The 12,077-nt window shown below is 38.5% G+C and overlaps 1 protein-coding gene across 4 annotated transcripts in view; it reads left to right on the top strand.

Moving 5' to 3' along the window:
• sbf2 (SET binding factor 2) overlaps positions 1–12,077 on the top strand; it is a 507,247-nt gene that overhangs the window by 313,292 nt on the left and 181,878 nt on the right. For all 4 annotated transcript variants that reach the window (XM_059975882.1, XM_059975881.1, XM_059975879.1 and 1 more), the window contains one exon: positions 536–685. In XM_059975882.1, coding sequence (XP_059831865.1) covers positions 536–685 — 150 coding nt within the window. The remainder of the gene's footprint in view (positions 1–535; positions 686–12,077) is intronic.

Genomic DNA, 12,077 nt, shown 5'->3' with positions numbered 1-12,077 from the left:
TGATGTAAGGTAAGCCTGTTGGATATGTTTAAGCCTATTTTAGAAAAATCAGAATGCTTATCATGAATATTATTTCATGGTCTTTGTACTTAAGTTGTAATGATTCCAAACCTCACTCCAGAAGAGAATTTCTTCACATACATAGTCTTTAAAAATTATAATTCCATTTTCATTACACAGGGTTTTCTTAGTTTTTGTTTAGAATGGATACTTTGGAAATTAAATTTTGCAATGACAGACATTTTTATGAGATCCACAAAGCAGTGATTTGATACTACAGGATAGATGAAATAATGCTTTGAATGCCATCACACATAAATCTAAATAGAAGGGGTTCCAGAGTTTAGTTTATGGAGATATTAAATTATATGACCGTGGTACATGGGTAGTTTCATATAAATAATTTGAAATAAAATCCTTTAATGGTATGTATGTGGCACTGTAATACTGAAATGTCCATTAGAAGCTATCTTATAATATTTCAAGGATTTAGATATAAAGTTTACATTTCCAATTATTATGTTTGCTTTGTTAGACTCTACCAGCTGCGTTGCGTGCCTTGAAGGGTCGAGTAGCTCGGCAGTGCCTCCTGGAAGAATTAAGACTGCATGTTCAACAAAATCGAGCAATTCTGGATCACCAGCAGTTTGACTACATTGTCAGAATGATGAATTGTGCATTACAGGTAAATCCTTCTGCTGTATTGGCATTAGCTATTTAGCAGTGAAGGAATTATGAAAAATTCTGAATATCTAACCATTGATAATAACAGCTTACTCCAAGTTTGTTTAATCTTATAATAAAGATGAACTATAGAATGTTTTTAAGTTCGAGTTTTGTGGTGGTTCAATTTGCATTTCTGCTGAAAGATATTTTGATAAAAATGTCTTCTCCATGTATGTAAATTAGTAGTTTAATTATACATTCATGATGCAGAAAGATGATAGGAAACTATACCATAGATGTTCATGCAGCAGCTGATTATGTGTCTATAGTAGGGCAACAGGTCGACAAAGAACAGACGGAACAAGGATATATGGATTGGGCTCCCCAAGATGTGAAGCTGGGTTGGGAAGCGAGGCCTTTGTGTCAGATGTTCTAGATATTGTTGGCCTTGAAAGAAACTGCCTAGAATCTCCTAGCACATAGCCCTCTATTTTTCTAAGCTATCTAACAGGCTCTTAAAAGACCCTATTGTGTCTGCTTCCACTACTGCCACTGGCGGTGCATTATTCGCACCCACCACTCTCTGTGTGGAAAACTTACCCCAACGTCCCCTCAGTACCTATATCCAAGCACCTTAAAACTATATCCCTCGTGTTTGCCATTTCACCCCTTGAGAAAAAGCCTCTGGCTATCTAAGCAATCTATGCGCCTCATCATCTTATACACCTAATCATTAGTAGGTCACCCAGATTTCTTTGTGGATTGGATCTTTTCAATTTATCACTATTTAAATCATATGCTTTCCTTCCAATATCATTTCCTACCAATTTCACATTTTCCCAAATTCTATTGTCAGGTCTTTGCCCATTCACATAGTTCATCAGTATTTCCTTATTGCCCTTGTGCCTGCATCACAACTAACTTTACTAATTCTTTTATTGACATTGAAAGATCTAGCAATCACATCTTCAGTGACACATCTGTCATTTCTATAACCTATATATTGAAAAAAAATCATACCCAATACCAATCCCTATCAAACATCACTTATTATAATCTTGCCAGTGAAAAAAAAACAACCTGTGTATGCACGGTTTTCTATATCCCAGTTCATCATCTATCCAAGTTAATCTCGTATCTCTTATACCAGAGGCTGTATTTTTCCACAGTAGCCTCTAATATGACATCTTATCAAAATGTCTTCAGGAAATATAAATGGATAAATCAGTCTAACCATTTGGTACTCTTTATTTACCATACACATTACTTCACACTTTCAGTTATGTCAAGGAACTGGTTTATGACAGATTCCGCTCAAGGGTTCTGATGGGAGTTCTGGTGAAGCACCTCGGCCTGAAACATTGACTGTTTATTCCCCTCCATTGATGCTGTCTGGCTTGCTGAGTTCCTCTAGTATTTTGTGTTTGTTATTCAAGATTCCTATCATCTGCAAATTATCTTGTGTTTATTACAGATTTGCTGTGTGCCAAAGCCTAATCATCTTATTTTCATTCATGTCTTTAGAAGGATATTAAAGCAACACAAGTGTTTCTTTTAATCACAAGACAACAGAATACTCTCTCCATGGTGAAATGTACAATCGATTTGCTTTAAGTAAACAGATGCTTTAGTGGTCAGTTTTTAGTGAGTTATAAATGTAAACACAATTCTGTTTCGGCACATTCATTCGTGATTAGTTCTCAAAATATTTTTCCCTCTATTTGTTTTCATTTTTTTATTGTTATCTGTTCTGTGCTGGAATATGTGACTCATGTTGTGGAATGATTTAAAAAAATATTGTGCTGCACACTGGACAAACACTTTTTTCCCCTCATTGAACTGAATCTTTGTCAGCTTTTTCATATTTTATCAAGTAACAATTACTTGTGCACATTTCCAGTGGTAGACTGCACTACAGTTTAGTTGATTTATAATTTCCCTGTAAGTCAGCAACAGAAAGATTCCATTCATATGAAATTTGGTTATCGCACCATCCCTTCAAACTGATTTCAAATGTAAAGTTTTCAATTAACTTTCTTGTTTACGAAGAATTTAAAGAAAATAATAGGGTTTGTTTATGAATTATTTTTGGAAACGTATGTGTTTACAATCAATAGGAATATCCGTCTTCCAGTTTGGATGAGTATTAGCAGTAAAGATCTGTTTACAGTGGAATCCCATAAGTGGGTCATCAGTTAATGGAGCAGCCACTTATTTGAAACAACTCTTAAAGAACAAAAACTAATTGAGAAAATAGCAGGATTCTCTTTGTTTATTTGGAACACTTTGCCACTTAATTGGGACAGGAGGCTGTTGCCGAAGAGCTTCTAATTAGCATCAGTCATATGCACTTGTGTTGCCATTAGACACTACACCATGCTTAGAGTGAGTAGTCTTACAGTCATTTGCATGTGTTTGTGTTCACTGATAGTTGGCAAGAAATAAGCGGTAAGACAATTCAGAATTGTTTTGCTCACCACAGTTTCAAGCCCTCAGACTGGAGATTCCAGAAACAGCCAGGAATGAAAATTAAATGATTTCACTACTTCCAGAAGTTAGGAACTATGAAGAATTTGAAGGTATAGACAATCATCTTGAATGTTGTTACAGTGAAAATGAAGACTTGGAGGATGTGATCATCGAAAACATTATTTGGAAGCAGTCCATTATCTGCACTAGGTGACTGCGCTGGTTTTGTTCATTTAGTTAATCTAAAGAACACAGCAGCATACACTGGATTAATACCTTCATTGATAACTAGTAGGAACAAATATGTAGTTTTATAGTACTGTTGCAGTTTTTGTAGTGCTCTAATTTGTTCTGTATTCCAACCCTGGGCTTTGTTGTTCAGTCCAGCATGGCCCAAGCAGTTTTTGATATGTTTATAAGCATGCAATAATACATTGGACCTGTCAAAATTGATAATCTTGCCTTTATTTCATTTAACATGCTGAAAACATGGGCACACTTAAGAGCCAAGCCTATAATACTATAAATAAATCATAACTTGAGCTGTACTTGGTATTCTGCCAACAGCCAGTGTCTCCCATTCATCTTAATTGGAGTTGATGTGCTTTTGCCAAGTTTAACCTGAGACCCTAAAAGCCTGCCCATTGGATTCCATGTGAAGTTCACTATTACAGCTTGCCCAATAGTACAGCAGAGCTGTCAGCTTTATTCCCGTACTGTTGTTGGAAACTGTGTCCAGCATGGAAATAGACCTAGTTCATTTTCTGGTGTCCCATAAGAATATATCCATGAATTTGCAGTCATACTTATTGATAACTATTTGCAATTTACACAATGCCTCTTGCCTAGTTCTACAGCCATGTTCTAACCTTCCGCCATTTCTCTTGGTTCCTGTACTGGGATAAGGTGTCTGACATGAGGTGTTTGTTGATTTCTCTTTCCACAGATACTGCTTCAGTGGCTGAGTTCTTCCTCCCCCTCCCCCACCCAACTTCTCCATTGTCTCTGCGGCTGTATTGAAACCCAATTTCCCTCGGAATCAATAAAGTATGTCTGTCTGTCTGTCTGTAAAATCTTTTGATGCCTAGTTCTGAAGAGACAGAAATTTTATAGAGATGAATATTGAAAATGCTGAAATCTTAAATACCAAACTATTCTGAATTGTTTCACTGAAGTATGAACTTTAACCTCACTATCTGCAAGAAACATGCTCTATAATTTGACCCTGCTGGCTACATAGACTTCTGACAACAAAGGTTAATAGGAAGACTCTATAAAAATGGAATACTTTCTATATCTTGTGAGCCATCTTTGAGCAATGGCAGACATCTTCCATTTTCTCACACATCTTAATGTCTCTTACTTCAACCAGTAGGGAGCCTGTACTTTACAAACCCATAAGACCATAAAGATAGGAGTGGATTTGGGCCATTTGGTCCATCAAGTCAGCTCCACCATTCAATCATGGCTGGTATATTTTTCCACTCAACCCTTTTCTCATGACATCTCCCTATCACCTTTGGTGCGCTGGCTTATTAAGATCCTATCAACCACCAGTCGAAATATTCCCAGCGACTTGGCCTTCACAGCTGTCAAGGTGATTAATTCCACAGATTCAGCATCCTCTGACTAAAGAAGCTTCCCTTCATCTCTGTTCTAGAAGGATGTCATTCTATTCTGAGACTGTGCCCTCTGGTTTTCGACTCTTTCCATGTCTCTTCTGTCTAGGCTTTTCAATATTCAGTAAGTTTCAGTGAGATCCCCCTCTTCAATCCTTTATACTCCAGATTGTACAGGCCCAGAGCCATCAAACAGTCCTCATATATTAACCCTTCCATTCCTGGGATTCTTCTCGTAAATCTCCTCCTCACCTTATCCATACCAGCATGTTTACTTAGGAGGTCCAAAACAGTTTGCAGTACTGCAAATGTGGCCTGACCAATGCCTTTTAAAGCCTCAGTAGTACAACCTTGCTGCTCTATTTTTGTACTCTTGAAATGACTGATTGCCTTCCTTATTGAATCAACCAGCAAGTTAACCTTTACAGGGAGTTACGGGGAATCTCATTTCCCTTTTGCTCTTCTGATTTCTGAATTTGATCCCCATTTAGAAAATTGTTTGTCTTTATTCCTTCTACCAAATGTAACACTTACCCAACAGGCTGGTATATGTCTAGGGGAAAAGGAGATCCAGCCACACACCAATCCCACCTCCCGTACACGCAGGTGCTGTGAGAATCGAGTTTATGCCTCGCGCCCGCCCACAGTATCAAACCCACAACAAATACCGTTATGAAATACACTTTAAAGAGTTTACTAAAATTAAAAGAGTACTAGGCAAAAACAAAAAACTTAACAAACTTATCAAAGTTCAGTCTGTTCAGTGCACTCGTTGGAGCTCAATCACCAAACCAATCGACCCATCCGACCGCCACGCCGTCGCACCTGGGACCACCGCGGTGGTCTTACGAGCAGTCCAGCACACGTCCACCTTCCTCGGCGTCCTCCTCCCGACTCCCCTCACACCAAAAACCCGCGAAAACCCCTCCCTCAAGTTCCCAGCATCACAAGACACAATAACATTCCCCATTGATTAACAAATGAATACAATTACCATATCAGCCATTCTAAAGCGAAACAAAGGCGAGAGAAACACTTATCCAACAAAGAAGCATTCCTGCTCGTAACAAACCAAAGAAGCCATTTTGAGTAACATACACAGGACATTGTACACAAATATAAGACCATACACTTCCTGACACTGTATTCCATCTGTCTTTTTTTTTGCCTTTTCTCCTAATCTCCCTCGGTCCTTCTGCAGGCTCCCTGCTTCCTCAACAGTATCTGTACCTCCAACTATCTTTGTATCATCTGCAAACTTGTCCACAAAGCCATCAATTCCACCATCAAGATCATTAACACATATAACGTGAAAAGTAGCCGACTTAACATGGAGCCCTGTGGAAGACTGAAGAGGCCACTTTTAATCCTACTCTTTGCTTCTTGCCAGTCAGCCAATCTTCTGTCAATGCTAGTATTTTTTCTGTAATTTCATGTGTAGCATCATGCCAAATGCCTTCTGAAAATCCAAGTAAGCAATATCCACTGGCTATCCTTTGTCTGTCCTACCTGTTAATTCCTTACAGACTGAGAGAAGAGAAATTATAGTGAAAAATAGGGAATGTGCAGAACCATTATTATTATTTTATTATCTTATTTTATTATTTTATTATCTCTTAAGAAGGCATAGAAACCTTCCAAAAATATGTATAGAATAATATATCAAAGAGATTTATATTCGTAAGGCATGTATTGGAGAAATTAATGGGGTTGAAAAGCAATAATTTCTCAGAACATGATGATTTGCATCCTAGCAATTTGTAGGGTGTGTGTATGCACATACCTGTATTTCTGTTATCGCCTTTCTGATGGCCTGGGACTGTTTGGCCCTGTGCACTGCTGATCGTCCAATGTAGACTGGTGTCTGTTTGTGCTCCTTCCCCTTCCTGAAGTCAACAATCATTTCTTTAGCTTCACAACACCATTCAATTATGTGCCCTACATTGCTCCAGTATACTGACCTGTCACCACCTCTGATTTGTCCAACAAAATTGGTGTTGGCGAATTTATATATGGCATTGGAGCTGTGTTCACTCAAATGTGTATAGAGATTAGAGCATGGGGCTAAGCACGCAGCTCTGGGTCGCATGTTTGTTGATGGTTAGCAAGTTGGAGATGATGTTAGAAATCCTCAGGAATAGAGGTCTGCCACTGAGGAAGTCAAGGCTGCAGTTATAGAGGAAAGTATAGAGGCCCTGGACTTAAAACTTGACAAGTTTGAATGGGATGATTATGTTGAATGCCTGCCTGTACTTGATAACTACATAAGTGTTCCTATTGTCCAGATGGTTCAGAGCAGAGTGATGAGCCAGAAAAATTGCATCTGCTGTTGAGCAGAATCAAGCTGTCGAAGCACTTCATTACAGTTGATGTAAGTACTACCAGATGGTTACCACTGAGTTGGTCACCACATGCTTGGGCTCTGTACAATAAATGCCTTTTACAAACGTAGAAGCAGCTAGAAACATTAAACTCCAGAAGCAATAGGTTGAATATATCCACAAAATCTCCAGTCAGTTGGCCTGCCAAGATATATAGTACTCAGAAATGTCCATTGTCTGGAGCAGACACCTTGGTGGATTCACCCTCTTGAAGGATGTACAGACGTTACCCTCAGGAACTGATATTATAAGCCGGTGTGGGAGTGTCATAGTTCTCTTCTGTCAAAGCATGCATTTAAGTCATTGAATTCATCCAGGAGTGATGGGTTGTTGCCATTTGTGCTAACCAAGCTCAGCATGTAGGAAATAATAATGTTCAGGTCCTACCAATGCTGTTGAGTGTTCATCTGTGATTCCAGCCTCTGTACACTCACAATGGTATCTTGTGATTGTGGATCGCCAGACTGAAGTGCCACAAATAAAGTCCTCAGCAGATTATAAATTTTCTGCTTTATCCACGACATGTAGTTGGGGAAGACATGGATGTTTTTGAAGATACACACTTGTGCATGAACCAGTTGATAAGGTGTATTTGGATGTTCAGTAAGCTGTTATTAAGTTGGAAGACAAGAAATTATTGAAAAAACTAAACGTCCAGTTTGGGAGTAATATCCCAGTATGGACTAAAAGTTAATTTATGGAGTAACAGCATGTAAACTATAGACTGGGTCTTTTGTCACTTTGATCTATCACTTTCAAACTTCTTACATTGTTCCCTCTCTCCTCCCTCTCTCACTTGCCTATGGCCCTGCTCTCACCTGCATCAACCAATCACCTGCCAGTTCTTTCTCTTCCCCTCCCTCACCATTCTATACAATCTAGGAGGGAGATGCAGGCTCATTATTGAATAATCTAGGTCTGCTATTTCTCAAGTTTTTTATGTTCTGATGAATGGAAAGAATGGTTAGAAAGCTGGCGAGGCAGCATTTTGGTTAGTTGTATTGCTTGAATTAATTGACAATTTTAAGCAGTATTTAATGATTTAAAACTTTATATTTTGAGATATGGTTTTCTTTGACAGTTGTACTGTCTGAAAAATTTCCTGAAATTGTAATGTTTTGACAGGTTTGCCAGTTGTTTAAGGTTAGCCAGAAGCAAAAGCTTAGGTAATTATTCATAGTAAGATTATTATCAAAGTATGTAAATGTCACTATATATAACCCTGAGATGCACTTTCATGTGGGCATTCGCAGTAGGTACAAAGAAATAAAATGGAATCAATGAAAACTACACAAAGATAGACAAACATCCAATGTGCAAGACAGACTGCAATTTTTTAAAAAATCAAATAATGATAAATAAGTAATAAATAGTATTGTCTTAAAATGTAGAGTTGTCAAAAGTGAGTCCTTAGGTTGTGGAATCAGTTGCATGTCGAGGTGAGTGAAGTTATCCATGCTGGTTCAAGAGCCTGATGGTTAAAGGGTAATAATTGTTCCTAAATCTAGTGTTCTGGAACCCAATGCTCCTGTACTTCCTCCCTGATGGTAGCAGCAAGAAGACAGCATGGCCTTGATGGTGGGGATTGCCTTTCCTGTAAAGGACTGGGTTGTATCCACTGCTTTTAATAAGATTTTCCATTCGTAGGCAAAGGTGTTTCCATACCTCCATTCCCCTGATTGAGGACTGGCTCATGGACCTTCAGCTTCCTTCTCCTGTAGTTAATAATCAGCTCTTTGGTTTTGATGGCATTGAGTAAGAAGTTGTGGCACTATTCAACCAGATTTCAATTTCCCTTCTATGCACCAATTTGTCACAATGTTTGATTCAGCCAACATTGGTGTTGTCAGCAAACTTGAATAAGGCATTGGAGCTGTACTTAGCCTCACAATCATAAGTTTAAGGCAAGTAGAGCAGGAGACTAAGCAACAGCCTTGTGGTGGACCCGTGCAGATGGTGATTGTGGAGAAGATGTTGTTGCCAATCTGAACTGACCGTGGTCTGCAAGTGAGGAAATCGAGGATCCAGATGAACAAAGTGGTATTGAGGTCTTGGTTTTGGAGCTTGCTGTTAACTTTGAGGGGATGATAGTGTTGCATGTAGAGCTGTAGTCAATGAAGCACATCTTCGCTGATCTTTTCATTGTTTGATGAGCAGCCCTTCCCAACACATCATTGCATTGACGTGGTTAAGTCAATATCTTTTCCCACTGAACATTCACCATTGCGGTTGTGCACATTGACAAAGTCAAACCAACAGAAATGAAGTTCATAGTTTGTGCATGAGTTAGTGGTGTGTACAGACACTTGATTACGAGTAAGATTTCCTTGGTCTTTAATTTCCTCTTTACAGTTATTCAATAAATAAATGCATTTATGCTCAGTAAACCAAGAAGTTTAATGATGGTAAATCATTTAACTTAGAGCTTAATAGTTTGAACTACCTTTGACTGAAGCAATTTAGGTAAAGTTTAACGATTCTATTCTACATTTTCGTAAAGCACTATATGGAGTTTAGTGCAAATGAGGTCACGGGATAAAAAGGAATTTAGCCACAAATATGTGCTAACACTGCTAATTTTGCCAGTGCCGGCATTGACAAAAAAATCATCATGCATCAAAAATTTGAATTCAGAATACATACTTATCCTTTGACTGTGGCTTGTGCAACTTAACCGCATAAAAAGAATTAAATAAAATCTGACTTTGATTATGAAAAGTATTGCCAAAAAATAGTTAAATGAGGCAGGTTATAAAAGTTGACCAAAATTAAGTTAATGTATGGTAAAGATTAACAGTTTTGTGCTTAATGTTTGAGAATGATATACGAGTTGCAGACAATAACAGAATAAGAGTTCAGTTTTATTGTCATAGATATGTATATATAGTGTAGAAAAGTCATGAAAAATTAGTTTATTGCAGCAGCAGCACAGTAGATTGCAAGCATGACAAACCTAACTTACTAACATATTAACATACTGTAAGTTGTACATAATTTGGAAGACAAAATTTTAAAAATTAATGTATTAGTGCACGTTGAGAGAGAAAAAGAGCTGTGTTTTTGACAACAGGATCAAAAAGACGTGGCACAGAAGGTAGGGGATCCTTGTTTATTCTCCCTACAAATAATAGTAATTAATTCTGAGACTACTGTAACTAGAATTTAGAGCCTGCAAATGTGCAAAAAGATACTCTGCTGGTTAGAAAATGAAGAATTTAAATTGTACTTCAAATGATATCTGGTTGTTGTGGAGTAAAAAAGGCATAAAAGTAACACACTAATAGGTCATGTTATAAGTTTAATGGAATACTGGGTACTGTGGTAAAAGGAAGATTTGGGTTGTAGGGATCTCTTTTTATGTGACTCTTTTGTCCATCCCTACAGATCTTCCTCTTAGCACTTATCCCTGCAAATGGGACAAGTGCTACACCTGCCCCTACCTCTTCTCTCACCACCATTCAGGGCCTCAAACAGTCCTTCCACGTGAGATGACACTTAGACTGAGAGTCTGTCTGGGTCATCTATCTGATGCTCCTGGTGCAGCCTCCTCTGCTTCAATGAGACTCAACATAAATTGGGGCTCCAATTTTTCAAGCACATCTCTTCATCCGGAACAAAAATCAGAATCTCCTGGTGGCTACCCATTGCTACCCATGGGTAGAGTTAAGAAAATGCATGGGTAAAAAGACTGATGGAAATTGTAAACAGGTCTCTGAACAGTAGTCAAGATGTGAGATACATAGTACAACAGGAGATATAAAAGGCATGTGAAATGCGCAATGTTACATTAGTCATGGGGGATTTTGATATGCAGGTAGGGTTGGAAATTGAATTTGGTGCTGGATCCCAAGAGAAGGAATTTGTTGAATTCCGGTGGCATGGGTTCACAACCTTTTTTTAAGCCATAGAGTCCTATCATTAACCGAGGAGTCCGTGGACCCTAGGTTGGGAAGTCCTGGCCCATGGTATGGCTTTTAAAGCAGTTTGTGGTTAAGCCTCTGAGGGGAAAGGTAATTCTGGATTGTGTTGTTGTGTAATGAATCAGATTTGATTAGGAGGCTTAAGGTAAAGAAATCTTTTGGGGACAGTGATCATAATATGATAGAATTCACCCTGCAGTTTGAGAGGGAGAAGATGGTCAGGTTTATTTGTATTACAGTGCAGTAAAGGGAATTACAGCGACATGGGGGAGGTGTGGCCAAAGTTGATCGGAAGAAAACACTAACAGGGATGATGGCAGAGAACAGCAATGGCTAGAGGTTCAGGGAGCAATTTGGAAGGCGCAAGATAAATACATCCCGAAGATGAAGTAATCTCAAGAGTGGGAAGTCTAAGGCAGTGTAAAAGCAAAGGGAGGGCATATAATAAAGCAAAAATTAGCGGGAAATTAAAGGATTAGGAAGCTTTTAAAAACCAACAGAAAGCAACCAAAAGCTGTAAGGCTAACCAGTAATATAAAAGAAGATACCTAAAGTTTTTTTCAGATTTATAGAGTAAAAGAGAGGTGGGAGTGGATATCAGAGCACTGGAAAATGATACTGGAGAGGTATCAATGTTGGGACAAAGAAATAAGGGACAAACTAGATAAGTACTTTGCATCAGTCTTTATGTGGAAGACACTGGCATTTTGTCAGGAATTCAAGAATGTCAGGACAGGAGTGAATACAGTTGAAATTATAGTTGAAGGTGCTTTGGAAGCTGAAAGGTTTGAAGTTTGATAAGTCACCTTGACCAGATGGACTACATCCCAGGGTTCTGAAAGCAGTAGCTGAAAAGATTATGGAGGAATTGGTAATGATCTTTCAAGAGTCACTGGATTCTGGAATGGTTCCGGAGGACTAGAAAACATAAAATGTCACTACTCTCTTTAAGGAGGGGGAGAGGCAGAAGAAAGGAAATTATAGGCCAGTTAGCCTGACTTCAGTGGTTGGGAAGATACCTG

The sequence above is a fragment of the Hypanus sabinus genome, chromosome 7 (genome assembly GCF_030144855.1).
Source record: "Hypanus sabinus isolate sHypSab1 chromosome 7, sHypSab1.hap1, whole genome shotgun sequence".
NCBI lineage: Eukaryota > Metazoa > Chordata > Chondrichthyes > Myliobatiformes > Dasyatidae > Hypanus > Hypanus sabinus.
Note: the sequence above shows the minus strand (reverse complement) of the source record. Positions and strands in the feature narration are given on the sequence as shown.